This window comes from Strigops habroptila, chromosome 20 (assembly GCF_004027225.2).
Source record: "Strigops habroptila isolate Jane chromosome 20, bStrHab1.2.pri, whole genome shotgun sequence".
NCBI lineage: Eukaryota > Metazoa > Chordata > Aves > Psittaciformes > Psittacidae > Strigops > Strigops habroptila.
Genome location: NC_044296.2, coordinates 737,413 through 764,094, shown reverse-complemented (window position 1 = coordinate 764,094; position 26,682 = coordinate 737,413). Strand labels below are relative to the sequence as shown.

Here is a 26,682-nt window from a genome sequence, read left to right as displayed (position 1 = left end):
TAGCTAAAAATACAAAAATGGAGCATAAAAGCTATTTTTATCCTGCTTAATGAGGGCATCTCTGCTTTTATTTCATCTTTTCGGAGGCATTTCAATAGGAGGAATTGGGATGGTTGAGGAACTTTTTTTTGTAGACTGGACATAAAGGTATGTTGGGCTGTTCAGGACGAGTATGTTCTTTAAAAGTATATTGTTAGCTAATAATGATCGTAACAAGAAAGAGATCTTGAGAGTGTTGTGCTAGATTTAAACATAGCAAAAAGAATTCTTTGCCTTTCAGATAGCAAATAATCAATGAGCTTCAAGTGTTGAGTCCTCTCCGGTGTGTTATATTGAATTATTAGCCACGTCCAGGCCTTTCTCTTTTTGGAAACCCTTCCAAGGAAGCAGGGTGGCGTATGCAGAGCTGACACGGGATCTGGTTTGCTTTTCAAAGCAGTGCAAATCAGGTTTGGTTCATATTGGAGCTTAGCTTGGCTCTCTGCCCGGTGATAGAGCACAACTCCGAAGAATAGTCACTATTTTAAGTCTGTAGTTGTGCTGTATCCTGTTTTTACTTGCTACTCAGTTGTGACTGTGAAGTTTTAAACAGTAAACCTTTGTTCACCAGAAATAGCAAAGTGTTTTTAAGCACAAGTGACAGCCTGGATATTAAATGGTAGTGTTATTACTTTATTTATTCAAGTTCTTCCACGTGTGTTCTTACTGATTCTTTGCCCACAAGCCCAAAACAGCAAATAGTTAATTTTTTGGAAGAAAGTTAAATGCAGTTAATGCTTAAAGAAGTTCTGCTGGTGCAAACCAGAAATAAAGAGTTAACAAATAATACTCATGGCAGAGTTAAACGCTGCTGCTTGCTTCCCTCGCCCTCCCTCTTTAACACAAGTTAAACTTTCTGGTTTGTTCTCTCTGGGTTCACAAGAAAAGGGTTTGAGTGATTTGAGTGCAGTGTGGACTTGGGGGGGGGGTTAGGAATAATAAATGTACATTGCGGGGTGAGAGCTCCTCACTTTCACATGAATTCTAGAGGACACCTGGGGGAGAGGTCCGAGGACGTGTGGAGTTTTTATAACCCCGTTTCCTCATGGTTTTATAGCTGAGGCAATCTGGGGAGTTGGTTGCAGCTCCTGAAGGAGAATCTAATGGTGCCTTGGAATTTGTAGATGACTCATAACAGGACAAAACAATCCAGTTAAGTGATTTGAGGTCTTAAATAATCTCTTCAACAGGAAGGTGAAGAAAACATGAACTCATGAGTAATAATTGGCTCTCTTGGAGTGCTAAAAGTGCAGTGATCGCTAGTGGGCAGGGATTCAGATGATTCCTCTTGAAGCTTTGCTGATCAATATATAATATCTCAGCTCTTATGAATGAAATGTATTTGCCTGGACTACAATGGTTTTAGCAAAGCTCTATTACAATTACAAGTTGGGAGAAGTTTATTTGAAGTTGGTTTCTAGTAGTGACACTTTGCGCCTCAGCTCCATGGGCTGGGGCTGCCTCTCAGCTTTTTGGCTTTGCTTTTTCTCCTGTTCTCTGCTCTTTGCTCCATAAATCACCCTGGTCACCAAAGTGGTTTTTTGATGAGGAAGAACCCATTATAACGGCTGCACCTTGAAACAGGGGCAGGTCTTTGCTTCGTGAAGAAGCTAGCTGCAAAAATGAAGTGGTTTTAGATAGTCCCAAAACTGAACTGCTGGGAATACCTTCCCCAGGTGACTAGCACTGGCGGAGATCCTCGTCTCCTTTTTCCTCTTCAAAGCACAGAATCATTCAGGACTGTCTTAATTTTGAAGAGGCTTCTATGCAGCTGCAAGGGACCCGCGACGGTGCTCGGTAGTGCACGCCCTTTGAGACCTCATGGGTGTACTGGTAAGCGACTGGAACTGCAGCACGTGTGTGACACTATCAGATAACCTTTAAGCTTAATGAGGTTTATAAAGCCTTGAGTTAGCTATCGTGTTGTCCCCTTTCCTCTGACGAGCAGTTTTCGTTCCTCCGATGATGAGAACCCCTTCTTCTGATTCCCGGTTTGTTTCTTCATGGTGTCTGGAGAGAGCTCCTGTTTCATTTCAAGCTCTGGCTCTGGGAGATGGAGGGGGAGGATTCTGCTTCCCCTTCCCTCCCTGCAGACCCTGGTACTCAGTTCCTGTGAGCAGGGACAGGCTGGTTCTGGTCCTGGAATGTATCACCTCCCAGTTTGGTGGTAATTTCTGAAGTCTTTGAGAAAATGTGGGTGTTTTAGTGCATGGGGAAACCCCGCAGACCTTGAGCTGTATATTGGGCAGTGTACTATAGCTATCCACTGGTCAGAGTCAAGTGCAGTGCTGGCCTTGTGCATGCAGCTCTGCCCTGAGTCAAAGAGGTGGTTGTGAAGTGTTTCAGTGTGGCAGAGACAAAGCTGTTGCTCTTCTGTGGCTGCTAAATTCCAACAGATTCCTTCTCTAAGAGAAAAAAAACAGCAAAAATGCATTTTTTTCCTTCTCTTTCCTGAAATCTCTGTTTTTAATGGCTGTGTTTGGCCGCCCTGCAGAGCCTGTGTCCTGACACTTCCATGTGATAATGGAACAAATAGTTGAAAGTGACTTAAATGACAGTTATGGTGATGGAAGAGTAAACAATGATGTAGCAGTTCTAAGAGCAGGGGTTCAAATCCAGTTCATACCATATGGCTGGAGTTTCTCTTGGTAATTCTCACTTAGTTTGTAGTAGACACTTGGCTTCCTGTCCTGGCCTGGGAGGATGCTCCCTGCAGCACCTAGTGTGTGAGGGTGCTGATAGCATGAGCAGGCCAAGTGTGATTGGCAGAGGCAACAAGGGAAACTTCTGCTCTGCTTGTCCACACTTCTCTGTTTCCAGCCAGTGCTAAAAACTTCACTTTTATGAAAATAAAAACATACTAAAGTTACAAAAAAAGAACCAACCCAACAACCCATTGCAAAACATTTTGTTACAGAGCTGCTGATGGAATGCTTGCAGTCCCAAGTGACCCAGACGGAGCAGCTGCTATCACTGCGGATTATACCTTTCCTCTAAACTTCAGACTTCATTTCCTTTAGCAGTCTTCCTGGAGGAACAGCTGTGCGTTTGGATCCACTGCTGCTGTTGGATCAGTACTTGAAACTGCAGGAAATAAGTTACTTGAGAAATCTGGCTTGATGGCGTTTCTTCCTGATTGTGACAGCCCGAATGAGAGAAATGCAAGGGATTCTCTTCTCTTTTCCTTTGATAAATGAGTCTGTGCAGTCTGTCTCCATTAGGCAGGAAGAGTTGTGAAGCAGCTAACTAAGCTTATTCTACTCCAGCATTACTCCCTGTGCTGTGTTTGCGTCGTCATTGCCATGAGTGGTTGATTATTCAGAAATAAAAGCACAGTGTCACTTGTTTTGCAGAAGGCATGTTTGAATGTGTTCTGATTTGGAGAGGAACACACGTTTGGAAAACAGGTTTGGAAGTTCCCTTTTCGTATCTGCAGTGTGGATTAACTCTGAGGGGCTATGGACTGCATCCCTCGGTGTAATTCCAGCTAGTTTTCAGTTCTGTGGTCGAGCCTTTTCCTAGAGAACCAGTATCTTCTATCAAAGAACCTACACCTTTTCCTTTATATGAGGCAGAGTAGCTTTAGGTGCTCTGAAAGACATGGGTTGACATTGTCAGGTTTATTTCCCTGTCTTATCAGGACATTCTTTGGGTTGAAGAGGAACGTCTGTCGCACACACCCTGCAGGTGCTCAGATAGGAGGGAAAGTGTTGATGTCATTGTAATTCCTTGGAAAATGAAAGATAAAGGCTACAGTTGCAAATAGACACCCATCTCTTCTTCAGGCACCTCTTCAGAGAGTGGTGGAATGTCTGGATTTAACCACGTTGTGCCGTGTGTTGCTCTGGGCTTTGGGGTGCACCAGTCAAACTGGTTTGCTGATAGGATAATGAAACCCCCAGGGAGGTGCTCCACACCTCACACTGCGAGGGATCCGAGTCCTTCAAAACCAGCTGAATCTTTACAATATTCTGGTGTGATGAAGCCTCATTTTATAGAAGGATAACAAAGATGCAGGCAGGAAAATAGAAGAAGTGGATGCTTTGAATGTCCAGTTTGATACAATTGGTACTCGGGGGGACATCCCGGCAGCAGTTCTTCAGTTTTCAGTGTTTTGTGCCCTTGCAGCACAGATCCAGTTCATAGAATCCCGGCCTGGTTTGGGTTGAAGGGATCTTAAAGCTCATCCAGTTCCAACCCTCTGCCATGGGCAGGGACACCTTCCACTAGAGCAGGTTGTTCCAAGCCCCTGTGTCCAACCTGGCCTTGAACACTGCCAGGGATGGGGCAGCCACAGCTTCTCTGGGCACCCTGTGCCAGTGCCTCAGCACCCTCACAGAGAAGAACTTCTGCCTCAGAGCTCATCTCAATCTCCCCTCTGGCAGGTTAAAGCCATTGCCTCAGAAAAAGGCCTCAGTTACTCATGTACGGTCCTGAGGAACTGTGGTAGCAGAGGGAGGACAGGAGTGCTGGGTTGCTGGAACATGAAGGCCTTGTTCTCTCATCATTGGTTTGACTCATTCTTTTCATACCTTCCAGCTTCCGCGGGAGCTGCTCAGACATCAGCTTCAGCCAGCCCTGAAACGTGCTGCGAGGTCAGACCATGCAGCTGAACTTCGTCTGCAGGCTGAAACCCTCCCCTTGTTGGCTTCAACAGTTCTCTTTCCTTTCCACTATCAGAAACTCATCTGGTTGTGGGGTGAGCAAGTTGAGACAAACCAAGCTAACCCCCCGAGATGTTTTTCTGCAAGCTCAGCTGCTTCAACCAGAGTTCTTTCAGGTCATAAGAGACCTGGTTCAAGGAGAGGGGCAAGGTTGTAGGGTGTCTGTGGGGAAGAGGAGACAGGCAGAGCCCTGGGACCGTTCTGCACGGTGCCATCTGCTCGGTTGTGTTACAAAACTACAGCCTCCATTGTTCATGGAACTCTTCTCTGCTAATAATTTTCTGTGTCTTCTCATTATTGATATTAATTTTAGGATCTTGGCTTTAATGAGTTTGCTTCTGGGTCTGGTGATGGAGAGAGGGACTGGCACCTGAATACCTGCTATAATTAACCAAATGGTGGCTCACATTTAGGTTTTCTTTTCCTTGGCTTACCAGGATTCTCTTTTTATTGCTCTGTGAATCCTTCCTCATTTAATGAAATAAATCTAGACAGCTTTCATGGAGGGTGGCTTTAGTAAATGAGCAGTTACTTTGATGTGGATGATGTTAGGAAGTGGCTGGGTAGCAAGCTCAGAGTTTTCAAATTCAAACTCTAATCTGAATGTTGGATATTAACAGAAGAGGGTTCGTGTGAGGGGAAGCTCTTTGGTGGTCAAAGCAGTTATTTAATGGCTGAATAGTTTTTGGCAACTTGGACACAAATGTAAAGAACTCTTTACATGGAATAGTTGATGGGTAATAAGGAGAGTTTTAGCTGGCAGCTCTATTGCCACTAAATCTAAATGCAATAACTGTGAATCATTAAACTGATGTTAACTTATCTTTCTTTTTAAGACTGTATTTGCTTTACTTATCAACATGAGGATTGTGAATGGGAAGAAATCTCTCTTTGAAGAAAACACTTCCACAGGGATTCTGCTGAGTAACTGACTTGTCTGAGGGTTTGTTTGACGTGGTGTTTAATATCACACTGGAGAAACAAGCCAGATGAGTGGTTTGGGATGAGTGGCTCGGGAGCCTCCCGGCCCTCCGCTTGCTCAGGGGAGCAGCAGAGTGGATGCTTGACCTGGAAAGTTTCTCTCTCGCTGCCCTACCTGTGTAACTTGGGAAGTCCAGTTCTGAGGATAAAAGGGCACCTGGTCCCTACTGTCTGTCTTTGGCTTTACTGTGGAGGCCAAAAATAGTGGTATCAGTGCCTTTTCAGAGACCTTGCTACCAAGAGCTGGGCAGTGAGTTCATTCCTAAGGGGAGATCAGAAAATAGCAGCAACGTGTTCCTGAGGATGCCAGATCAATCCCACTCAGTTTAAGAACGCTGGACAACTGTCTGTCCTTTCCTGTGGCAGCTCCTACCTTTGGGTGCTTCAGGAGAAAACCTTCCTGAGAAACTTCAGACGTGACCAAGGGGAGGCTTTGAACTGATTTGAACCAACAGGATTTAACTAATGCAGCCTCTAAAACTTCCAGTTAATCCTTTAAACAGAATTTAATTTGCAATTAAGCTTTAAGAATGCATTTTTCATTTTAATCTACACTCGTTTTGGTGCTGCTCAGCCTGAGCGTGCAGGAGAGACCTTTCTGAAGTGCAAAGCTACAATTCATAAGAAAGCTTGAGATGGAAAGTGCAAGCGGCAGCAGAGCAGTTATCATGAAATCTTACTTCCTGTATTCATCAGATCTCTTGGGGGTTTTTATCAAACGGACACTCCACCCTTTTATTACAGTTATGGGAATCAAATTCTTACGTATTAAAACAGGGCATTTTGACAGAAAGGATTCTGAGGGATTTGGGCCGAATTCCGGTGTCAGATTTGCCGTTCGATTGCAGTGAAGTTCTCTCCATAAGTTTATAATTGCCCCGAATTTTTTGGTGGAAAAATTCAGAGAAGTTGAAGTGTTGAACTTTAATAAATGCTTCCTTTGATTCCCATCTGCATGTTTGATTCCCATCTGGGCACTTAGAAAGTGTGCAGGAAAGCTGGATATCCTTTTAGGGGTATGTTTCTCTCCTTTAATAGTACTATATTTAATTGTATGACTTGAATCTCTCCCTACGAACACAACTTTATCCAGCAAACTTTAACCCAGTCTAAATAGAACAGTTGAGGTAGTTCATGCGAATGGGGTCACACAAAAGCTGGTGTCTAGAATCGTGGTTGTTGTTAGCAAGGCAGTGCTTGGGTTAGATCTGACAGTTTGGAATCTCACCAGCTGTGTGCCCAGTTCCATTCCTCACAGTAAGGTGCTGTCATGTTACTCCACTGTGAGCTGAGGTTAGGATGTAATTGCTTGCAAATTCCTAATTGCTCCATGGGAAGGAGATGAGTCCCTTCCTGCTGCTGTGAAGATGCTGCTGCTGTTGGCAGATTGTTGCTCCTGCACCTTTGCAGAGATCTGTTGGCTTTAACATAACTCCAAATCTGGTGAACTGACAGGGCATCAGTCTTTCAATAGGGGAACGTTTCCAGCTATTCCAGACAACTGCTTGTGCAGAACTATATGACTTTTAATGCTTACATTGGACTTCAACTTAAAATCAGCTTGTTTTTCTTTAAGTAGCAGAAGAGACATGCTGGTGGAGGGGAAATTACCAATTCAGTTTGGATCTGTCATTTGGGAAACACATCTTCTGAACAAGAATGCCAAGCAGAAATGAAATGGTTTAACAAGCAAAAGCTTTTCCCTTACCAAAAGCTTTCTCAGGAAAGACCTGGAATATTTAGCAGTATTTTCAGCTGTCAAGGAGCTGTTATCTTGGCCACATGATACATAAATGGAGAAGCTGTAATGTGGAGTCACTGAGTTCTCGTGGTTCAAGAAATTAATATAACTGGTGAGCACTAAGTAATTCATTATCATACTTCACTATCTGAATTCATATAGAAAGCAAGTTGCCACTAATTGAATGTAAGCCCAGGAGATGAAGCTGGAGTTGTCAGGAGACTTGTTAACATTTGAAGAGTAATCTGAATTTTTCTGTTCAGAAAAGGCTTCTTCCTTTTTATTTCTGCCAAAATAAAACCCCACAATCCCCCTCTTCAAACCCAACCCCAAGCCCCAGATTGTGCAATATACTTCATGCACCTCACAAGGTACAGGAAGAAGCAGAAGTGTTCATTTTAGTCACAACCCATGTTCATTTTCAGTGCTGCTTTTCTTTGTTCACAGGTCCCCTTAGTAAGCCTCGAGACTCCTGAGTTACCTCAAAGCATGACAGTGGAATTTGCAGGTTGTTTTTGCTGATCCTCTGCATTGAGAAACATGAGCTGATTTTCCTTGGAATGACAGTAATGTCTTAACATCACAGTATTTCCAAGTGCTTTCTTCCAGCTACAGAGGTGGAGATGTGAGGCGCTCCCAAGCTGGGCTGCTCTGCTTGCACTCCATCTTCACAGATTGCAAGTGGCAGTTGTTGATGGTCTCCAATAAACTGTGTAGTCTGGGGGCCACTCACTGTTCAAAGGCTGAAGAGAGGAACAAATACAGATCTACATGCTGGTGTCGTGATATATGAGAGCAATAACAAGCAATCAGTTGTCTTCTTTTTGGCACAGGTCTCCAGAAAGTGTTTATCGAAGGTAATCTTCCTAAAATTGATGATAGAGCAAAGGCTCTCAGTGAGCCCGGTTGTGAGAAGTGCTGTAGTTCCCAATCTCTTGTGTTTCCTCATTCCCATGGTTTAACTGCAGTGGAAAGACAAATGGTCGTGACCTCCCTGTTACATTATGCTTTGAGGTAGGTATAGACTAGGGAAGGCCAAAACATTAAAAAACCATAAAGCAACACCCCCTCCTGGGTGCCTTATAGTAGGTTCTTTAAAAGAAACCAACACCTGTTGAAATAGTTACTTCAAGGTTTGGCACAAATCCCAAGCAAGCCTTTTTTTAACAACAAAACCATATGTACAGGCCAGGCAAAAAGCACAGCTAGTTCTGATGTTGTGCTTTTGGGGATCTGCAGCTCGGAGTTCGAGGGGCTGTGACTCACGGAGCGTTTCCCTCATCCCATCTACTGCTGGGTTGTGGTTGCGTGTCAAAAGATGGCACAAGAAAAGCAGGGAGGGGGCTCCTGCTTTCCAGGTGTGGAGTCTCTGAACCGTTTCATACAGCACACTCTGAATGTTTTCCAAGTCTTTGGGCTGAGGGGATTTCTCTGCCCTTTTGGTAAGACAAAACCCCATGAGCTGCTTTGTGAGTGGGATCTTGCCTGAATAGCCGAGGCTTCTGAGTGGGCCCGTTCCGCTGAGAGGTGTCACCTCCAAGAGTTGTGTCGTGAGTTTTGGATTAATTCAGTCCCTCAGCTCTGTGTGTATTTGGAAATTGGTGGCTTCCAGGGGAGATTCTGTGAATTAAAGGTATTTGAGTTGCTTTCCTAGGGATAGCTTTAAAGAATATTCAGGGTGATCTTGTTTTCTCCTCCTCTCTTCAAGGCCTATCTTAATCCATATACCCTACGTGTTGGCATGATCTAGGCAGACCAGTTCCTTTTCTCTGCGCCCTGTCTCGGTGCTGTCGGTGTGCAGTGTGGTATCTTCACTGTCAGCACCACTCAGCATCTCTGCTTGTGTCAGCGCTGCCTTATCAGAGGACTCATTATCAACACGGAAAGCACCAGCTCTTCCTTCCCTTCGCTACAAACATCTTCACTCAACCTCAGGGCCTTTGTGGTAAAGCTGTAGAGGCAGGGCCACTCCTTTCCATCCTGCCATTTCCTTTGCTTGAAGAAAGTGTAAAGAAAAGAAAGCCCAGCTATGTAAATAAACACCCATTTGGGGCGATCCTGCTTTTTCTAGTGCTTTTCCCAACTTTGCTCTTCAAAATCCTGGCATTGCAAGGCAAAGGCTTCGCATCGACTTGAATGAAACTAAAGCAGATTTGTTGATGTACACACAACAGTACCTTAGCAACCAACCTGCATCTAGTCCAAGATCTGAACATTTAGTCTTTAAACAATTCTTTGCTACCAATCTAGGAATGTTCTTGCATTTCAGAGTGCAAAAACAGCCAGTTGACATCTAGTGAGGAACAACATACATTATAAAATACGTACTCCTCCGCAGTGGGAGGAGAGGGACTTATGTAAGCTCATTTCTTCGCTGCTTTAAGTGTAGTTTCTTGAGTCCTTGAAAGATGCAGCCTTGGGAGCAGGACTTTTGGGTTCAAATGATTGCAAGTTCTGCTTTACCAGTGTAAAATAGGGCTTTGGTGCCAACGTGGTGTGAAATCTGGATGTGATGAGTGAGAACAACAGAACTGAATGAGAAATTGTTTTAAATATTGGTGCTACTAAACTAAAAAACGGCGAGAGGCCACTGACAAGAGTTGCATCAAAACCTGTAGCTCACTAAAGAGCTGTCGAGCAGTGCAGCCTTCTGAAAGAAGTGACAAGGAAAAGAAGTTGACATTGGAGTAGAAAGAGCAGCTCTCTCCTGCGCACCTTGGACACCAGGAACGTGTACAGCTATGGGATTGCTTACTGGGATATTCTAGTAGTGAGGTTCATTCAGCACTGAAGAGTGATCCATGGCACTTACTGAACCTTTGCAGAGTGTCACATTTAGTTTCCTGTACACCTGGTCAGTAAGGAATTCTTTGCTCTTTTTTCTGTGGTTGGTTGGGTTGTCTTTGAAATCCCGTGTCTCTGCCCTTCCTTCAGGGCTTTTCCTGGTGCAAGAAGCCAGAACTCTTACCTAATGGTGGAAAGCTACAACTTGCTGTAACACCTCCATCACCTGGATTGCTAGAAGGTTGAGGGTTTCATTGAACAGTATCCTCAATACCCTAAATGAAGATGACTGATTTGCCTCTCACACACATGAGCAGCTGGTTCACTTTGATATTAGAGCCATGACCAGACTGACACGGGTTCTTACATCCTGGCTTTCAGAAGGGCAGGTGACACAGAACCATGTGGTTTCCCATGGTGGTTATTTGTTGGAAATGAAATATGATTGCTGCCTATGAAGTTGGTTTATCTTCCATCTCTTCACACTATCACACAAGACCAGAGGTGGCAGTTTGCCAGGCGGGCTTTGCAGAGGAGGTTGACATTCACTCGCTGAAGCTGAGTTCATGCTGTTTATAGATGGTGTCCGTTCTCGGTGGTAACGACACGCTGTCGAGTTGAGTCAGTTAAAACAGCTGAAAAATAAATGAGTTCCCCTTACACTTCCCTCCTCTTCTTTTAGTTACAGCTGCAGAAAACCCAATATTTGCAACTGGGACAGAGTCGTGGCCAGTACTACGGTGGGTCACTGCCAAATGTGAATCAGATTGGGAACAGTGCCATGGATCTCCCCTTCCAGGTGAGTTGCTTTCTTTGTGTAGGGGGTTTCTTTGTGTTGGTTAATGCTGTGCCTGGATGCTGGTTTTGCCTCACCTAAGAGATGGAAGCAAATGATGCCAGGTGATGTGGAAAGCACAATGGGGGTGTGGAAGAAGGTACCCCCCAGTGGGGTGCATGTTCCGTGGGAGCAATGCATGGATTTTGGGAGGGGAGAAGGGGGAATGGGACACAGACTGGTATCAGAATAGTCCATTTTCTTTGGGCTGGCTGAAAAGTAGATGTAGGGATGTACTGGCTTTTCTTTCCCCTGCTGTTGTGACTCCAGAGGTAATGCACCACAGAGAGAGTATCACTGTTTCCTGAGAATGCTTTGCTGTTAGTAAGCATGTTTGGACAGAAGATGACGTACAGGGGCTAGGATTAGGTGATGGATGCTTTTGGGACTCCTGTTTCTATAGTCAGTTGATTTAGGGTACTCATAATAATTAAAGTTCCTGCATTAGTTCTCTTTTTTTGAGTAGTAACATTTACATTTTCCCTCACAAGGATGTGGCAGGAATAAGATGTTGCAGTTTGTGGTTTTCTGCTGAAGACTGTATTAATAAATACAGAGAAACTAGCAGCTCAATTGGTGGAGGTTAAAAGCTGGAGTCTTGTGCAGGAGGAGAACCAAATGGCTATTTTAGGCTGATTGCCTTCAGGGAACACAGTGCAGGGTTTGTAATGTCACAGAGTCCTGGGTATGACCCCACAAAGGGCTGAGCTCTTCAAGGTTTTGTCTTTAGTTTCTTGTGAAGGAGGTTCATGGTTCCTGTTCTTTTCAAGCAACAGCATTTCGGTATTTCTGTGCCTGATGGCTGTTAATGACAGTTATTCCATAAACTCCTTAAGCCCTGGAACTAACAGGGAGCTTCAAAGTGAATATTCCAACATTTATGAAGTGACTGGAGGACGAGACGGAAACAACTTGTCCTTAAACTCCAGGGTTTGCACAGTTTTCACACACATCCCCCAAAAAATACCCAAAGTTGATCCTTTTACAGATAACAAATGGTGACAAGTGAAAACATGAACCCATGTATCTGAATCAGGGCCAAATGCTGGCCAGGTTTTTCGATTGCAAGCTGAAATAGGTTGAAATTGCCAGCAGATACTTGGTGGATCAGGGGAAGCCTGTCTGCTTGCCTCTGGTGGAGTGTTAGTGTCTGAGAATGTTGGTTCTTTGCATTTACAGCACAACGGAGCTGTGGCAGAAGCCTTTGGAGCAGTTCCTGTCTCTTTGGTAAACAAGCACTTAGGTTTGTGCAGATACGTATCTGGGCCTGGAGTGCTTTTGCCCAGGCACATACGTATTGTAGCACCCGTTACACTTTGCTATGCACAGTATTTATTTGATTCACTGTCCCAGCTCCAGAGGAGTCCTGGCCTGTCACATAAATACAGGTTTTGCCATGCATCCCAGTTTGGAACATGCATAAGAAGCTCTGTACAGATTCCCTGGACTTGCTGTGGTCTGTCATGTGGTTACTTCTGGTGGATGGGGGGTTCATTTGACGCAGACGGTGGTTTATTTGCACTGTCTTGGCCTGTGGTTTAAGCAATCTCCAAGCATGTGCTCTTAGCCTGCATGCTGAGCTCCATTGGGAAAGGCAGAATGATGACCCAATGCTGCTTGTCACCAGGAGGCACTGAGATGTGAACTGGCAGCAGGTACCACTCCCCTCCTTCCCCCTCAGCCACCTCACTCATTTTTACTTCAGAAGTAAATGTCTTGATAAATCTTAAAGGGACACTGTTGCTTTAGAGCTTTTTCCTTCCTGTCTGTCTTTTTCTCTTGTCTTTTAGTGTTTGGTGGAGTTTTCGTTGTGCTCTCAAATCCTTGAATGTCTCTCAGGGAAGCGACACACTTCAGATTCTTAATTTTCCAAATGAAGACTCTGAGCATCCAAATCCATGCTCAGATCTGCCCTTCTTTCAAAATCACAGCTTTTTACTCTAATGAAGTACCAGGTGCCCTGTGGGGATGGGCATTGCAATGAAGGTGCCTTGCCTGGTCTCTGCTCCAGCAGAGGTTTCCTGGGATGGTTGCTGGAGGTGATCACCATTGTCTCAAGTGTTTGTTCTTTTCTGATTTCCATGAGCAAGTCAGGGATTCACTTGGGATCTTTGTTCCTGCGAAGCCAGAGAACAGCATCACCCCAAAATTCCTCGCTCTAGCAGTTGTTGCCCTGTGATGAGGCTTGGTCCGTGTTTCCGTGTGCCCCTGTTGCACTCACATTGGATTTTGGTTGCGGCTTTAATACAGAAATTGTACCCAAAAAGGGGAAAACTTAAGAAATAAACTGTTTGCATTCAAGCTCTTTGTCTGGACGCTCACATGCATCGGCTTCCTTTGAAATTCCAGGTGAGCTCTGCCTTCTGCGTGCTCCAGACTGGCTTCTCCTTTTTTAGCAACACTGTGGTTGAGACCACTGGCAGAGGAAATTGCTTTTCCTGTTGACCTTCCAAGCACGCGTGTGTTTGCAGATTTTGCTGCCTTTTGGGGTAGAATTGATGCAACAAGAAGACAAGGAACAGTTTGAGACCTTTTGTTGTTGCTTTGGAGCTACAAATATGCCCAGTTCTGTGTGGTGCCAGTGAGGTAGAACCAGATTGTTGTTCAGTGTTTGCAGCAGAGATTAAACCAACATGTTTTAATTTAAATGACTTAAAATTGAGATGCTGTGACTTGAGGTTTCGAAGGCAGCAGACAAGGAAGTCAGATTTGCTAAGGAACTGGAGCAAAATGATCGTAATGGCTGAGAGAACAGTAACAAGTCACTGTGCTCCCTTCCTAGCCCCATGTTGACTTAAGCAATATTCTGCTGCATATAAAGTGTTGACCCTGAAACGAGCAAATAAACACCACAGCCTCTTTGCATCCATTGGTATTAACCCAGGTTGTGTGTGCCTAGAGGGAGAGGAGGCTAATATTTGCTGAATAGAAAAGAGTTTTAAATAGCAGAAGGACTCTTTAAAAAGCTCTTACAAACCAAACACTGAAAAAGAGCTGTGAAACTTGTTAGAAATCCTCAGTGAAACAGCCCAAACCGGACACTTTGGAGAGAAGAAAAGCAACAGGGACAAAAGCTTGACATGGGAGCCAGATGGTTCTGTGGCTTGGCAGACAGGACAGTGCATTTGCCACGTGCAGCACCTGAATGGAGGAGGAAAATTTGGATTTCCAAACAGATGGTGTTGAGGGACTCAGCAAAGCTGTTCACATTGGCAAGCACTGGAAGGCTGTGGAGCCTTTCTTCCCCCAGAGACCCATATATTGCTGTTGGAGTGGGACCATTCGGTACTTCCTTTCCTGCCCCACAGGTATACATTGGGAAGGGCTTTTGAAAACACAGGAGTTTTCCAGTTTCGCCTGGGATTTCATCTTCCCTGTCCCTCCTCTGCCGGCCTCATGCTCTGAATTCACTTACTGACAAGTGAACACTCTCCAGATAATGGTAGTGACAGGGCTCAAAGTGGAATCAACCCACCCAGGTGCAGCCTGAGCGAGACGAAAATCACTTACTGGATGCTGTAACTTCTTCGAGACAGAGGAGGAAGGAAACTGCTTTTCTTTTTCTTTTAATTCTATCAGTGTCCCCTTAAAATAATCACACGGAGAGGAGGGGTGAAAGGAGGCTCTGAGAGAACGTGGCGTGTTCTGGTGAACGTTAGGCTCACTGTGCATCTCCTTCCTGCATCTCCTGCCCTGGTAGCTGAAGCTCTGGTTGTCAGCATGTTCCTTCTGGATGCATGCTGCATGCCGCACCGAGGGAATGGACCCAGCAGTTGTCAGGAGTCTCCTGCCCTGCTCACGGTGGTATCGCAGAGCTACAAAGGTTGGAGAGCAGCGCTGATGTATGCCAGGGCAGGTCTAGCATGGTCTGCCTCCACTTGTCTCTGATCTCTGGAAGAGAGAGCCTTGGTAATTGCTTTCCATGGCTATTATGAAAATGATAGTGAAGGAAACATGTACATGGTTACACTTGCCCATATCTTTTTTGAGTTTCATTCCTTAGAATAACACAGCCTTGCATACAAATGACTGGGGGCTGGGGAGGCTGCTCCTGCATGTGCTTTTCTGCTGCTAATTTAGTTTGTGTCTCTCAGACTCCTTTTCAGTCCTCGGGGCTGGACACAAGCAGAACAACTCGGCACCACGGGCTGGTGGACAGAGTGTATCGTGACAGAAACCGCCTCGGCTCCCCGCATCGCCGCCCGCTCTCCGTGGATAAGCATGGAAGACAAATATCCTTTGGCTCAGGAGCTGGCAGGGACACCCACCCCTTTCCACAACATCACTTCCCAGTTCTTACAGTTCTCTTCTTCCTCCCTCCTCACCTGTCAGCAGAGTTGCTTCCCATCTCAGTTAATGTCATCTGCTTTTGCTGAACTGTGATCTAGTCTATAAATACATACTACTCTGGGAAGTAAGCATTTACCTTTCTCAGTTTCCTCAGCTCTAAGTGGGGATAGTGATACACACAAAGCTGAGAGGGACTGAGATCCTTGGAGTGATTGGTGACAACCAACATGGCTTCACTAAGGGCAAATAGTGCCTGACACATTTAGTGGCCTGCTATGACAGGGTTACAAGGTTTTGACAAGGGCCTGTAGGGACAGGACAAGGGGGAATGGCTTTAACCTGCCAGAAGAGAGACTGAGATGAGATCTTAAGCAGAAGTTCTTCCCCGTGAGGGTGGTGAGGCGCTGGCACAGGTTGACCTGTGGTTCAAACATCGCAACAATCCAGCTAACACTTTGGTTTGAGTGTCCTTTTAAAGTCAGGTTGCTCCCCGTGAGGAGGCTGCTTGCCTTTCCCATGGGAGCGCAGTGGTTCTGACAGGGCCATTTGAATTATTCCTTAGGGAAAGATCTCAAATAGGCTTCCTCCTTGAGTGAGCAAGTGGCGTTCTTCCCTTAACTGCTGGAGTCACGTGGACAGCTGTCCGTATGGCACTGTGTATCTGTCACCTCCCTCAGACACAAGCTGGAGAAGGTTGGTAGCACAATTGTGTGTGTTCTCTGATCCCACAACACTTCCACGTCCAACAGAAGCCTTGGTTGTTCCCCACAGCACTTTGCCATCTGAATTTGCCTTCCTGAATTTAGAATTTGGTTTTTTCTTCTATTAAGCTTCATCTTTTCGATGCTCTGCCTTTCAAATGAAGGTGTTTCAGCTAATGGCATCTTTTCAAAGGCAAATCTTGCTGGGTGTTCCAGGGCATACCCCAGAATTGAGCTGTCAAAGACCTGGGTGTTTCTCCCTGTGCAGAAGCTGGGTTAGTCTGCCCTTGCAAGCACTTGAGTTTGAGTCATTTCCCCTCCCTGTGAAACAGGGATGTTTTCTTTACAAAGACTGGTATAACCAAAGTATTTCTAAGCAGTTTTCAACTTCAAAATTGCATTATTTGATCGTGCATTATCTTAACAAAGCTTATCAAATAATTCTGTAGTGACAGCCACCACTTTATCCTGTGGTGGATAATCTCCATCCCATTGTTGAAGCAATTGCTCTTCAAACCCGAATGAATTTGTTCTGTGAATTGATGGTTTCATGAGGAAATTGTGCTTGGTGTGTGCCATGCATAGAGTGGGGTTTTTCTGATGCAGAGTGTTCAGGTTTTACTGAGTTGGTTACATTTCTTTGAATTGAAGCCTCCTTTTATCTAGAGGCAATAAAAATTCATTTTTCTGGCCTTCTTTCCAGGACAAATTCCGATTCTGCCTTGCACCAGAGCACTATGACTCCAGCTCAGCAAGAGTCCTTCACAGGAGGGTCACAGGACATCCAGCAGAAAAGAGGTAAACAGAGGAAATAGTTGGAGCTTGCAGAGCATTGTACTTCAGGTTACACACACACGTATTGCTGCTCACCTGTGTCTGTCAAGACACGTATGTGTAACACCTAGATTCAGTTACACAAGAATTGGAGCCAAGGGCCACATTTACTCTTCTGGGTACTGAGATCCAGAAAAGATCATACAAAGCTAAGGCAGAACATTTTCCTCCATCCTGTATTCTGTGATTCCAAGACCTTGCCCTATGGGGATAAGTAATCTGAGCTGTGGGACCCCAGTGGTGAGGCTGCTCTCAGTGGTACTAGAGCTTTGCAGTTTGGAGTAACTTCTCAACAAGTGTAGAGGTTGCAGGCATTTCGTGGTCAGGGGTAAATATCATAAAGTAGCAAGACTCCATCTGGTTGTTATTCTGGGGTTGTGATCAGTGAATACAGCCTCAGAGGCAATGCTTCCAGTCAGTACTCTGATCCCATTTGGAGTTAGGAGCTGGAGCAGCGCAACCTTCCCGCACTAACAATTCGGGTGCCCTCTGCTGGCCCTTGTTCCTGCTGTCAGCACAAGAAAAACATGAAAAGCTCTTAAATCTGCCCAGAGAAATTTAATCCTTAAACAATCACCCAGAGCTGGGTGAACACCCAACACTCAGGTGCATATGAGCTCTTCCATGTGCTTCCAGAGCTGTAAAACATTAAATAATGATCACCTTAAACAGTCTTGTGTAAATATGGATTTAGAGTCATCACTCTCAAAGGCTTCTGGTGATACATCTTTCTGACTGGGCTTTCTTTTGCTGTTGTGTCACCTTGCTATTAGCATGATGAAACAGTTGCTTGCTCTGAACAAACCAATGTTCTGGGAATACGGAGGAGGAACAGGTTTACAGCGTTTCTGTATCCTAGGGAAGATGGTCCAGATTTTTTCCCCACTGGAATTTGTCCTGTTGGCCACCCATTAAGCATCAGGTGTACATCACTTGGCAAAACGCAAAAGACAGGAAAAACTAGGTCCCAAGATACACTCTTCCATTTAGAGACTCAATTGAAGGCCAACGTTTTTGAAGTATTATTTGCTTTGTTGTATTTTGAAGCCTGTGATGACTCCTTTCGGATTAAATACAACTTTAGTCTCTTCTGGTGTTCATATTTTCAGTTCTGATCTCCCAGCAGTGCCACTGTTTCACATTCCTTGCTAATGAGTTACTTTAGAGTTTTCAAATCGTTAAACTTCCAACCTGAACATTTCTGACTGAGAAGCTTAATATGATACAATTCCTGTTGGTCTTATTTTTTAGTTTTGTTACTGACTGTCCCTGGAATGGAGGAGACCACCTCTGAGGCAGACAAAACCCTCTCTAAGCAAGGATGGGACACTAAAAAGGTAGGAATCTCACATGCCAAACTGTACCCATTTTGTTTTCTAAACTTATTTAGTTCAATGAATGCTCTAAATGTTGTCAACCAAAACAAAGTACTTACAGAGATTAGAGGTTAAATGCTGTATTTAGAAATAAATCACTAACTATTAGCTCAGAAAAGCACTTTATATGTATATGTGTGTGTGCATGTTTGATGATATCAGGAGAAACTCTGAATTTGAGCCTTGTTGGGCCAATAAAGCAAAAAAGGTGACAAGTATCTTCCAAGAGTTTCACAGAGCTCTTGTGTAGAAATGTATGAAATAAAACTTCCTAATTGGAGTATATCCTAGCATTGATTTCCAGCAGGATCTTTGCCTTTAAACATGTCTTCCTTCTATTTTAGACTGGGTCATCGAGACCTAAATCATGTGAAGTTCCAGGAATCAAGTAAGTTTTGAGCGATTTCTTTTTTTAAAGAACATTGAAATCTCTAAGGAAGGATGTTGTGTACGGAATGTCCTCCTGCTTTTGAGCTTTCCGAAAAGCACTTAGACGGTGTAAGTGCAGTAGACGCAAGAAAAGCCAGAACCTCTGTGAGAGTACCCTTGGATTATAAATCTCTGGCTATACAATACAACAGATAATACAACAAAGAGGACAATATACAGTTCTGTGTATGGCACCTGCCTTTTTCAAAACAGATTGTACAACATTTGTCCAGGCTGAGTTGTAATCAGAGACCTGTTTTCTTTTCCTCTCTCCCTTATTTAGCATCTTTCCATCAGCTGACCAGGAAAACACTACAACACTGATTCCTGCTACGCATAACACAGGTGGCTCCCTGCCAGACCTGACAAACATCCATTTCCCTTCCCCTCTCCCAACACCGTTAGATCCTGAGGAATCCACATTCCCAGCCCTGAGTAGCTCCAATAGCACCGGAAATCTTGCTGCCAATCTGACTCACTTGGGCATCAGCACGGCCAGTCAGGGTAAGAGCGCAACTCTGGGGCACTTCTACATGTTGTCCATAATCATAGAATCATGAATTGGTTTGGGTTGAAGGGACTTTAAAGCTCCTCCAGCTCCAACCCCCTGCCACGGGCAGGGACACCTTCCACTAGAGCAGGTTGCTCCAAGCCCCTGTGTCCAACCTGGCCTTGAACACTGCCAGGGATGGGGCAGCCACAGCTTCTCTGGGCACCCTGTGCCAGTGTCCCACCACCCTCACAGGGAAGAGCTTCTGCCTCAGAGCTCATCTCAGTCTCCCCTCTGGCAGGTTAAAGCCATTCCCCTTGGCCTGTCCCTCCACCCCTTGCCCAAAGCCCCTCTCCAGGTTTCTTGTAGCCCCTTTAGGTGCTGGGAGCTGCTCTAAGGTTAGTGCAAAAGCTGTATTTGATTATGTGACTTACAAATTGTATTTCATTTTTCTCATGTTCTTGGTGCCCAAATCTGCTTTTTTGTTTGGTTTTTGTCTATTTTATGTATAAGACTTAGAGGAGAGACTAGAGCCCAAAGCAGCCTCTCTTTTAATTCACTCTCCTTAACCCCAGCAGCCCTCGTGTTATGGCAATATCTTGAGCAGACCTTTTGTTTTCATTCGTTCAGAATGTTTTTGGTGTTTGTCTTCCCCCCCTGTGTGAGGATTCTTTTAGAGAGAGAACATTGCTTGCTTCATTTGACTCCAGTTTCCTCTTCTGAGCAATCAGGAGTAACGTGGAGCCCTTCACAAGGTGTGCTAGTTTTTGTAAGCTTGACTGCTTAAGTTTGGAAAATACCCTGAATAGTCAGGCTGCATAATACAGGGGGGCTTTGGGAAGTAATGCCAAGTGCACCCCTTAACCTCTCACAGCTCTCAAGGAGGAGCCTCTGTGTTAAAATCTGTAATGTTCAGCCTGATCTCCTCATAATTTCAGGACTTTACATGCAAATGGCCTCCACTGGGGATTGTGATTTCTTAACGGATTTCACTGGGTCTTGAGGGTTGTGGATTGTTATTGTCAGAGGCAGTTGCATCATTCCTAGATTAGAAATGAGGCGTTGTATCCAAAAATACAAGTGGATTTCCTGTGTTAGGCAGGATTCCCTTACCCACTTAAAAACCCTCTCATATGTTGGGAAAAGGAAATAATTCTCATCAGGTTCTGACTGAGCAGTTGTACTTGAGAACGAAGCAAGAGGATGGTTTAACTGTTTGAGTACGGAGCCAGGCAGCAGCTTTCAGCATCCTTTACCAAGTGTTCTGGGCTCCAAAGAGACACTCAGACAGAACTATTGTGTGAGTAAAAAGAAACAAGCTACTTGCATGGAGTCAGGCCAGGCTGGGTTGCCGAATGTCTTGCCATGCCCATAATTAGCAGAGTAAATGCTTCAAACCCAACCTGGGAAGTGTGTAATTGCCTTGAAGACATTGCCCCATCTATCAAAGACATAACAAATGAAAAAGCTACACTCACTGATGATTTTCCTGTGCCTCTTTGGAGACCATCCCATAGTTTAATCATTGGCATAGTCAGTGTTTGGGGCTTTTAAAACTGATTTTTCCAAACCTTCCTCACCTCTCTTATCTTCTAGCTCTTTAGCAGAGAACACAAAGGCTTTGGGACCTTTCCCAAGAGCTGGTTGCATTGCCCAGGCCTGCCCCAAGAGGAGGTGGGGAACCAAACTCCTGGGAGGTTACCAAGACCTGCCACCATTCGGGAGCACGTTTGTGCCTCTGAGCTTGTCAGTTCACTGCCGCGTTCCGTGGGGCCGTGTTGGGTTTGGAAACACGGCAGGGAGGCAGCCTGCCGGATCCGCGCCGCTCGAGCCAGTTTGCCTGCTGGCTCCTTGGCAGCCCGGGCTTCCTGGCTCCCTGGCAGCCTGCCTGGAAGCCCAGAACGTTTGCCAAGTGCCTGAGAGCTCAGAGGCTCTTGTGAATTCCTGCTTCCTGGCAGCTCCAGAGGAGCAGCTCACTCACTAGATTGGCCTGAAATCCCTTTGCAGGGTGTCTCGGTTCCTTCAGGGTGAGGCAGAAAAGAGGGGATATTTCAAAACGTCTGCATTTTGGGCTTGAATTTAAACATTACGTCGCTTGAGTTGTTGATCTCTGCCCCCTGCCAGGTCGTGGCTCTTTGGGGTGTGAAGGATATTTCCTGCCTTCCTGTGCACTGAAGATGGAGTACTTCCTGTGTAACCAGTTTTTCTGCTGCTTTTTCCATTAAATAGGTGTTTGCTTTTATAATATCTCAAGTGCCCTCTGATTAGTCGTGTTGTATCATCTGTTACCTTCTTCCTGAAGTTGGAGCCCTTACAAATAGAGCAGAGGGTGCTTTTCCTGGGATCAGTGCCTGCAGCCCAGGAGGCGTGGGAGAGCAATCCCGATGGATTCTGTAAACCACTGAAGCTGCTCCTCCTGTTGCCATTTCAAGCCAGTGTCTGTGCATGAACCTGAACAACCGTGACTGGTTTGGGTCCAGGGTAAATCACAGGGATCTTCCTCTCACCCCAGTGCTCTTCAGCCTGACAAAATCAATTGCAATCAGCTAATGGGTTCCAGCCCGATTGGCCGAGGTGCAGCCAGCACTTTGCATGAAGCTGTTGTCTACTCAGGCCATTCGCTTCTCATCGCTTGGGGATTACCTCCACACAGGTGTCAATAAACCATTGCTCTGTTCCTGTCCTTTCCCGGCAGGAATGTCGCCGCCGGCTCCGGCCCCGCAGCACCGCCCGGCCGCCGTCAGCCCCCTCTCCCTGAGCGCCGACTCCCGGCGGCCGCAGTCGCAGCAGATGTCTCCTACACTGTCCCCTCTGTCACCCATTACTCAGGTAGGAACTTGGAGAATTCCATGTTTTCAAGCACAGGTTGTGTTCCTGTACCCAGAGGGAAGCTGGCTCTAAGGCTGGAATTTCCTCCCTCTTGTTCTGTCATTTTCTTCTGTGTTCATTAATTCAGAGCCTTAAAAAGGGGGAGGTTTGGAGAGGGGAGAGATTTTACTTTTGCTTTTTGAGAACTGTGGCAAAAACCATCTCTTGGGACACTTTAATGTTACTGTCCCAAAGTTAGTGGTGAAATTTTGAAAGACATTTCTCTATTCATGAGTGAAGCTCAAATGGCTTTTGAAATTGATTTCCTGAGTGTGACTCTGTGACTGATGAGATGATCGGTTTCTGACCTGGACATTCAACTGGACTTTGAGCCTATTTGTTTATTGTACACTGGAGGTGATAGTAAGTCTTTTGAAACGTGTTCTTGACTGTTTCTGAACCTTTAGGTAACACTTTTTAAATGCAAGATGAGATTGATTTAGTGCGTTTCTCTTGGAGTGAAAGCTGATGTGCTTGAAAGTGAAGGGGAATTACGTGCCAGCGTGGATGACTTTGGTTCTTCTTTTCAAGGCCGTGGCTATGGATGCATTGTCTCTGGAGCAGCAGCTTCCCCCATATCCATTTTTTACCCAGACAACTTCCCAGCAACAGCAGCAGACGCAGGTGGCAAGTACCCTGCCTCAGAACACTCCTTTAATGCAGACCTCTGGCTTACAGCGAGGAGCACAGCTCCCCCCGCTCTCTGTCACGGTACCTTCTACCATCCCACAGTCACCTCCGGGTAGCCAGACCCAGCCATCCATGGGAATAGACATCAACTCGGTAAGCATGGCTGCATCCCAGAGCACTTCATCCAACACAGCTTTCATGTGGAAAACCCAGCAGTGTACAGCCTAGAGCCAGAGATCCGGCTGGGCAGACCCTCCCGTAACTGTGCTTTGAGGCAGAGGCTGAAGGAGACTTAGAATGGATTTGGTTGAATCCACATTGAAATGTTTTACAGAGGAAAACTTGGGTTCAATGTGCGCTTAAGGTGGCCAGATGTTCATAAAGTGGTGTCCATGTTTGATTAGACCAGATTAAATAGATCAGCATTGATTTCATACCTTCCTGCTGCTGCTACGCTGATACATTCCAGGGTGTTAAATGCAATGTAAACCCGGCACCTTGTAGGCTCCACAGTGTGCTGTAGGCTGGAGGAGTTAGAGCTAAGAGTAAAGAAACCAAAATGCTAACAAGCATTTGTCCTAAGTTGGAGAGAACCAGGTGTTTTCTCTATTTTCTATGTTTAGAGCCCTTTAATCTTAAGGAATTTTAGAGCATACGTTATTATCCAAAACCTGGGTATGTGCCTGCTTTCAGATGCTCAGGAGAACTGGAGTGTGTACGTACACCCCCCAGGGATTTACAGACACATTTCTTGCTTGTTTTAACATGGTCTGGTATGAAATGTTCTGTCTCAGCACCTGCAGATCCAAACTGCAGAGACCAGGGTGACCAGGGGAGCCGGGGAAGGGTTTCACAGCTTGTGCTCTGCTCATTCCACCCCACTAGGTAGGATCTCAGTGGTCTGACTTGTTGTGTCCTCCTGGCAGTGTCGTAGGACAGTAACTGGTTTGAGGATGAGAAGAAATCATTGTCTATTGATCTATCACTTGATTTCATTTGTGGCTGAGTGCTGATAAGTGGTTCTTGAATGAAGCTGCTTCCCTTTCAGGGCTGGAAGGGGAAGAGGGAAGGACAAATCCAGCAGTGGAAAGGATACCAGCCCACTCAGAATGTGCCCCAGTGCTTTGATTCTAATACTCACATAGTTAGAGATGATTCTGATTTTCATTCTTGGCTTTCTGTGTTGCTTTCCTCATCCTAAACTTCTTTATGCCCTTAACTTTTAGGGTGCTGTGCTTATCTTTCCAAGCAACTGAAATCATTCATAAATAAACTGAAGTTTGAAGCTAGTTTATCCAAAAAGCCATTGGAGCTGTGCTGTGGTCTCACTCACAACTTCAGTGCAGGTTTTGTGGAGTGATAACAAAGTTCCTTTTGCTGTAGTTTGGTTACTCACTGCTTAAAGTGTGTGAGTAGCAACATGTAGCAGAAAGGTTCAGGCATATTTTCATAAGCTTCACAGAATTTGGTGTCAGGAAGCATCAGTACAGTGTTCTCCTGGTGAAGTACTCCTTCAGTACTTACAGCTTACAGCTCCTGGATTGCAGGTTCTCCTCAATCATCTGTTAATTTCTGAAGGAGTTGTGATGAGAAGAGCTACACTTACGATTTAATTACTGCAACTTCCTATTTAAATGCCATGAAGATGATTAATTTGTTCAAATCTGGGTTCTTTATGACCCCAAAAAAAGGTAAATCTTTGTAAATATGTCCTCAAAATGACAGAGAACCATGTAAATGTCACTAATACAAACCTGCAGAATGGAGTGGGGATTCTCAGACAACGTCTGCTCCGTGTCCTGGGGTAAAAGGCAGCTTTGAGGATTCCACTCTGCATGGATGTAACTTCCATCTTGATGAGGCTCTTTGAGAGCAGGCAGAGGAATAGGAGAAGGACTTCCCGAGGTGTAAGCACAGCTCAGGGATGTGTGGGTATAGCAGGTTCAATTGGAGAATAAACGGCAGGATTTTTGAGTTATTCCCAGCTTTCAAGGCTGCTTTTCCCTAAATTGTTGGCTGCCAGATTGGACCTTTTTAAAAATCCAGGATAACTGAGACCAGGGAGGAAATACTCCATCAGTTCTGCTCGTGCAGCAGCACTCCCTGCTCCAGCCAGGCCCTGCCGCACTGATACCCTGCCTCTGCATCGCTCACAGTAATCCTGCCTTCACACATAGCCAAGAACTCCTCCAGAGGATGGTTTCTCCCAGCTTCCTCAAGCTCTGTACGCCAAAAGTTGATAATTTTCCAAGCTTCCATCAATCCCATGGTCTTTAATTCTGTGTTGTTCTGTAGGCTTCACTCCAGCAGTACCGCAGTAATGCTGGATCCCCAGCCAACCAGTCTCCCACCTCTCCTGTCTCCAATCAAGGCTTCTCTCCTGGCAGCTCCCCTCAAGTAAGGGACTCTGTGCTTCCACAGGCCTTGCTTCTTGTGTTTGTTTGAGTTGAGTCTCTCCATGACTGACCCATAGTTGTCTCACTGTACCTGTGTGTGCCTCATGCATTACCAATGTCTCATCTTGTTTGCGGTTTCATTCAGTTCCAGAGTTTTTCAATAGCTGGTGAATTGCCTTTTGATTGATCAAAGCTGCAATTTGAACACTGTTAAACTCAGTTCTTTCTCTGGGGTGCACAGAACCTCCAGGTAGAGCCCTTCAGTCAGCAATACCAGGTAGAGCTGATGGACAAGGCAGGGGGAGAGACAGGGAAATGTAAGTGCTTCCTGCAGCAGGGTAGCTCCTGTGGCACTGAGTATCTGAACACGCTCTCTTGCCTGCCAGCTGGTTTTTCCCCCTCTGGATGTATATTCTTCTACATCCACGTGTCCTATATGCAGGTCACACTTTGGGGGGTGTGGAAGGGGAATTTTTACCTGCCAGCAGCAAGGCAGTTGAGCAAGTCTTTGGGGCTGCCCCACTGTGAGGGAGCGAGGGCATTTCAGCACAGAAATAAGCTGATGCTGCTCCAGCAGCTCCATAGGGCTGCCCTTTTCCTAGATCCCACCTGTAGGAACAAGGTGCAGGTTCCTCCAGAGCGTCACAACAGAGTCTGAAAATACATTTTCTGTTTCATCATTTAACGTTTAAGGCTGCAAGGAGGATCCTGTGTAAATAATTGCTGCCCCTTCATGGTTCCAAAGCAGAAGCTTTGTCTCTCCTTGCCGTTAGTCAGAGACAGGTCACTGATAAGCTCAGCAGTAGAGCCGAGTGTCAGGACAGTCTGGATTTTCTTAACCCCTGCTGAATTGCTCCTTAACTTCTCTCTCTTCTGCTGCTTCTGTGAGTTCTGCTGTTCTGGGGGTGCCCCAGAGGGAACAAGCAAACTCGCTGCTCGAGGCTGTCCCATAGAGCAGAGCTGTTGCCACTCCTGCTGCAGGTTCTCAGGCAGTGCACCCACTCTTGATTTTTGAGTTGATTTTCTTCCCCCCTTGGCTTCTCAATAAATTATTCTTGGTTTTGTCCACAGATTTGTTGCCACTGGTCAGGCCAAAGCGCAGCCAGCACTCCCCAGTGGAGCACAGAGTGACTCTAATTTATCCTGTCAACTCCTGCTTAGGAGCTGCTTTCAGCAGGACATGGTAACTCTTAGTGAAAGGAAGAGGGTTTATCAATACCACTTACTTCAGTATTGGCCTCTTCAAAACAACCACACAATTCTTCATGTTTGCTAAATTAAAAGCGATGACCCAAGAGCTGCCTGTGGTGGTTGTTACAAAAATGAAGCTTGGAGAGAAGCAATGGGGGAACTAAAAACCCAGTTTTGGAGAAAAATTTGGGTTGGTTGAGATGATGGGGGCAGCTCCCAGACAGCAGGATCCATCAGCTGTAGGGTGATCTGTGGGGGAAAGGCAGAGTGGTTCCAAGCACAGAACATGCCCATCGTGGAACAGTGTGGCACTGGCTGGCGAGAGTGGATTGAGGGAGGTGTGACCGGGTGGGTGTCCCCCACTCGCTCCTCCTCCTGGATTAACTTTAGGTGAAACCATTCTGAGCCTGTCAGTGAGATGAGTGACACACTC

At 45.5% G+C, this 26,682-nt stretch overlaps 1 protein-coding gene across 3 annotated transcripts in view; it reads left to right on the top strand.

Annotated features, from left to right (window-relative positions):
- Positions 1-26,682, top strand: part of CRTC1 (CREB regulated transcription coactivator 1) — a 47,491-nt gene that overhangs the window by 8,472 nt on the left and 12,337 nt on the right. For 2 of the 3 annotated variants that reach the window (XM_030509710.1, XM_030509711.1), the window contains exons 2-11: positions 10,892-11,008; positions 15,139-15,276; positions 15,966-16,027; positions 16,739-16,833; positions 18,121-18,206; positions 18,590-18,633; positions 18,958-19,178; positions 21,860-21,993; positions 22,564-22,815; positions 24,958-25,059. In XM_030509710.1, coding sequence (XP_030365570.1) covers positions 10,892-11,008; positions 15,139-15,276; positions 15,966-16,027; positions 16,739-16,833; positions 18,121-18,206; positions 18,590-18,633; positions 18,958-19,178; positions 21,860-21,993; positions 22,564-22,815; positions 24,958-25,059 — 1,251 coding nt within the window. The remainder of the gene's footprint in view (positions 1-10,891; positions 11,009-15,138; positions 15,277-15,965; positions 16,028-16,738; positions 16,834-18,120; positions 18,207-18,589; positions 18,634-18,957; positions 19,179-21,859; positions 21,994-22,563; positions 22,816-24,957; positions 25,060-26,682) is intronic. The other variant, XM_030509713.1, reaches the window with a different exon arrangement.